The sequence below is a fragment of the Primulina eburnea genome, chromosome 4 (genome assembly GCF_022965805.1).
Source record: "Primulina eburnea isolate SZY01 chromosome 4, ASM2296580v1, whole genome shotgun sequence".
Lineage (NCBI taxonomy): Eukaryota > Viridiplantae > Streptophyta > Magnoliopsida > Lamiales > Gesneriaceae > Primulina > Primulina eburnea.
The window spans coordinates 31990308-31994227 of NC_133104.1; the positions used below are offsets into that span (position 1 = coordinate 31990308).

Below are 3920 nucleotides of genomic sequence, written 5' to 3' on the forward strand. Positions count from 1 at the left end.
AAAACAATAAAACTTATGCCCCACTAGTCTCTCCAACATTTGATCAATAAAGGGAAGGGGAAAGTGGTCCTTATGGGTGGCATCATTCAACTTCCTATAGTCAATACACACTCTCCACCCTGTAACAGTTCGTGGAATAAGTTCATTCTTTTCATTAGTGATAACCGTAATCCCACCTTTCTTAGGCACACATTGAACATGACTCACCAATGCACTATCTGAAATAGGATAGATAATACCCGAATCAAGAAGCTTAATAGTTTCAGCCTTCACTACCTCTTGCATCTTTGGATTGAGTCGTCTTTGAGGTTGTACGAGGGGTGAGTACTTTTCTTCCATCAAGATTTTGTGCATGCAGATCGATGGACTGATTCCCTTTATTCTGCTACCTTCCAGGCGAATGCCTTTTTGTGCTATTTGAGAACTTGCAACAATCTTTCCTCCATAGCATCTGTCAAATCAGCAGAAATAATGACAGGTAAAATGTTGATCTCACCTAGGTATACGTACTTTAGGTGCGGAGGCAAGGGTTTGAGCTCAAGATTTGGTGGTTCCTCGATGCTTGACTTTGGAGGGGTCAAATATCTGCGCTCTCCTAAATCTTCCAGTCTCATCCTCATTGACTTCCTCCACGGATGGTTGGCATTAAAGTATGCCACTATTTCAGCTTTTTATTCATCCAAGTCGTCATCCTCCAATTCAGTTGTGAGTGTGGCTTCCAATGGGTCTTTCATGCCATCCTGTACAAAATTACACATAAAAATCCACAGCATCAATTCTAAAACAATTATCGGTCTGCAGTGTGTGCTTAAGAGCAGTAAAGACGTCAAAAGTAATTTCTTCATTGCCCATTCTTAATCTCAACTTCCCTTCTTGAACATCAATCAGGGCCTTGCCAGTCTCAAGGAATGGTCTCCCCAAAATCAAGGGCATCTCCACGTCTTCCTTCATGTCAAGTACTACAAAATCTGCAGGAAATATGAATTTGTCCACCTTTACCAAGACGTACTCTATGACTCCTCGCGGGTATTTGACAGATTTGTCTGCTAGTTGCAAGGACATCCTTATTGGCTTAGGTTCTCTTAATCCGAGTTTCATAAATACAGATAACGGCATAAGATCTATACTTCCTCCAAGATCACACAAGGCTTTACGAAAAACAATATCACCAATCACGCAAGGAATAGAAAAACTCCCTGGGTCTTTTAGTTTTGGTAGTATCTTGTTTTGTACCAATGCAGAGCAGTTCTCAGTCAAGTTTACCGTCATGTGATCCTCCAACTTCTGCTTGTTAGCTAAAATGTCTTTCAGGACTTTAGCATAGCTCGGCATTTGCATCAGAGCATCAGCAAAATGAATATTCATGTGCAATTTTTTGAATACCTCTAAGAACTTACCGAATTGCACATCCAATTTCGCCTTTTTTAATGCTGCAGGGAAAGGTGGGGGAATTGCAATTGTAGATTGTGCAGTGGGTGCGGTTGTAGATTTATAAGATTTATATGCAGATGTGTCAACTGCTCCCTCTCGTTGATCTTCTTTTTCAAGCGCTTTTCCGCTCCTTAACACTATGGCTTTCACTTGCTCTTTCGGGTTGGTTTCCGTGTTGATTGGCAAGGTGCCTGGTTCTCTGCTTGTGATCATTTTAGCCAATTGACCTATCTGATTCTCCAAGCCCTTTATTGATGCATCATGGTTTTGCAGTCTAGTCTCAGTGGCTGAAATGAACTTAGACATCATTTGCTCCAAACTAGATTTCTCATCTCGAGGTTCATGTCGATACATCGGTAGCTTACTGTACTGTTGTCCTCCTTGTGGTCGAGTCTGACTGCCTTGACCACCCCATGAGAAGTTGGGGTGTTGTCTCCATCCAGGATGGTATGTATTTGAATAAGGATCATTTCTCGGACGGTTTTGAACCCCCACTTGATTCAGCGGTGCCTCTTCGTTCACATAGAAAGGACCACTGTCTTGACAGTCCTTAACATAGTGCTCTCCTCCGCATATTTCACAAAATATCTCTTGCAGGCGCATTGTTGTATCGTTTACATTCATGCTTGTCTATTTTCCTGTTAAGTGCTTCTAATTGTGCAGTGACAGCTGAAAAATCAGTTACCTGATGTACTTCTGCATTCCTTCGCTGAGTGTTCCTCTCAAATTGAGGGTGATAGCTGCTAGCAGCCATCTCCTCCAGTAACTCGTATTCTTCCTTGGCCGTTTTCCTCAACAGATTTCCACAGGCCGCAGCATCTATCATGGTACGGTTAGAGGAAATTAACCCATAGTAAAAAGTTTGGACAACTAACCCAAGAGGTAACTCATGGTGTTGGCATCTTCGCAATAAATCTTTGTAGCGTTCCCAAGCCTTATAGAGTGACTCCTGCTCAAATTGAGAGAAGCTGGTTATGTCCGCTCGCAGCTTCATGGATTTTGATGGAGGAAAGTATTTCAAGAGGAATGCCTTGGCCATATCTTCCCAAGTTGTGATTGAATCTACAGGCAAGCAATTCAACCACGATTTATCTTTATCACCCAAAGAGAACGGAGATAAACGTAGTCTAACAGCATCATCTGAAACTCCATTAAATTAAAAGTATCGCAAATTTCTAAGAAGTCGGCGATGTGAGTGTCCGGATTATCTAGCGCATTTCCCCCAAATTGAACAGTGTTCTGGATCATTTGAATTATGGCTGGCTTGATCTCAAACTGGTTTGCCCGGACGGTTGGTTGCATATGTTTGGACGCGCTCCATCAAGCGACGGTTGCGCATACTCAAGCATGGGTATGCGCCTTTGCTCTTCGACCCTTAGATCTTCGTGATGCTCCACCTTGCGCTCGTTCCTGTTCATTATGTCTCTAAGCCTTTGCTGTTGTCGTCTCCTGCGTAAGGTTCTTTAAATCTCGGGATCGAATATCTCTAATTCAGAATCTAGAGACCTTGGCATGCACAAGAGAGATACATGTGAAGAAATCGAAGGTGTCAAACAAAGTAAAGTAGAGAATGCTAAAGTAAATAATTGAAAATAAAATTGTAGATTAACAGTCCCCGACAACGGCGCCAAAAACTTGATCGAGCAAAACTTGAACTGTGGAATCCTTAATAAAAATATGGTTTTATATGCTCAATAATTTATCGCAAGTGCACGGTGTCAAGTAATAGTATAATGTACGTGAGTACGAGTATCATTCCACTGAATACTGTATTTGACATTATTATATTCAGTTATTAAATCTTTAGCAACAAAATTTGACTGATTGTTTTAGTACTACTATGCTCGAATAAACATGCGAATAAAAAGATTCAATAATTAAATAATGAAATATAATATCTAAAATGGTTGATTTAAAATTCAATGAGAAATGAATTTTTGGGGAATATCGGTTCACCTACCCCTCTTTAATTAATTAATTCGTTCGATAATGATTATATGCTTCCGACAGGATTTCCTATTCAATTGAACACACTCTCTCGAGCTATGCCAAACTAATTCTACTCAATGAAGTAATTAAATGTCTTTAATTATTTATCAACAGTATCGCATGTCGTTCTATGAAATCCCCTAGTTTTCGCCCTACCGGACTATGATTATCGGCACATATCCAATTTCATATGTCAATGTAAATTGTAGATCCACGGATTATACTACTCGTTCCTATCACAATTTATTCTCTCGAACTCACTCGCAATATAAAAACGTTGTTAAAGTTAGCTACGCTATAACAACACGATAAAACAATAGTAAAATCAAGAATAAATCACAAATCAAAATATGAATTAACTAAATCAGAGTTCGGGTTAGGATCTCCTTAAATCCAAAAAAATATTTAAGTTTAGCTTATCGAATTCATAATAGACATAAACACAACAATGTTTGTGGCGACTCTCCAAAAATCTTCGAATCTTCAACTCCAAGCGCAAA

General features: G+C 39.8%; 1 protein-coding gene across 1 annotated transcript; it reads right to left on the reverse strand.

Moving 5' to 3' along the window:
- Window positions 1-750: 750 nt before the first annotated feature.
- On the reverse strand, window positions 751-1785 carry LOC140830200 (uncharacterized). Its single transcript, XM_073193484.1, has one exon. It carries the CDS (start codon window positions 1783-1785, stop codon window positions 751-753), a length of 1035 nt encoding a protein of 344 aa, XP_073049585.1.
- Between the last annotated feature and the right edge of the window lie 2135 nt (window positions 1786-3920).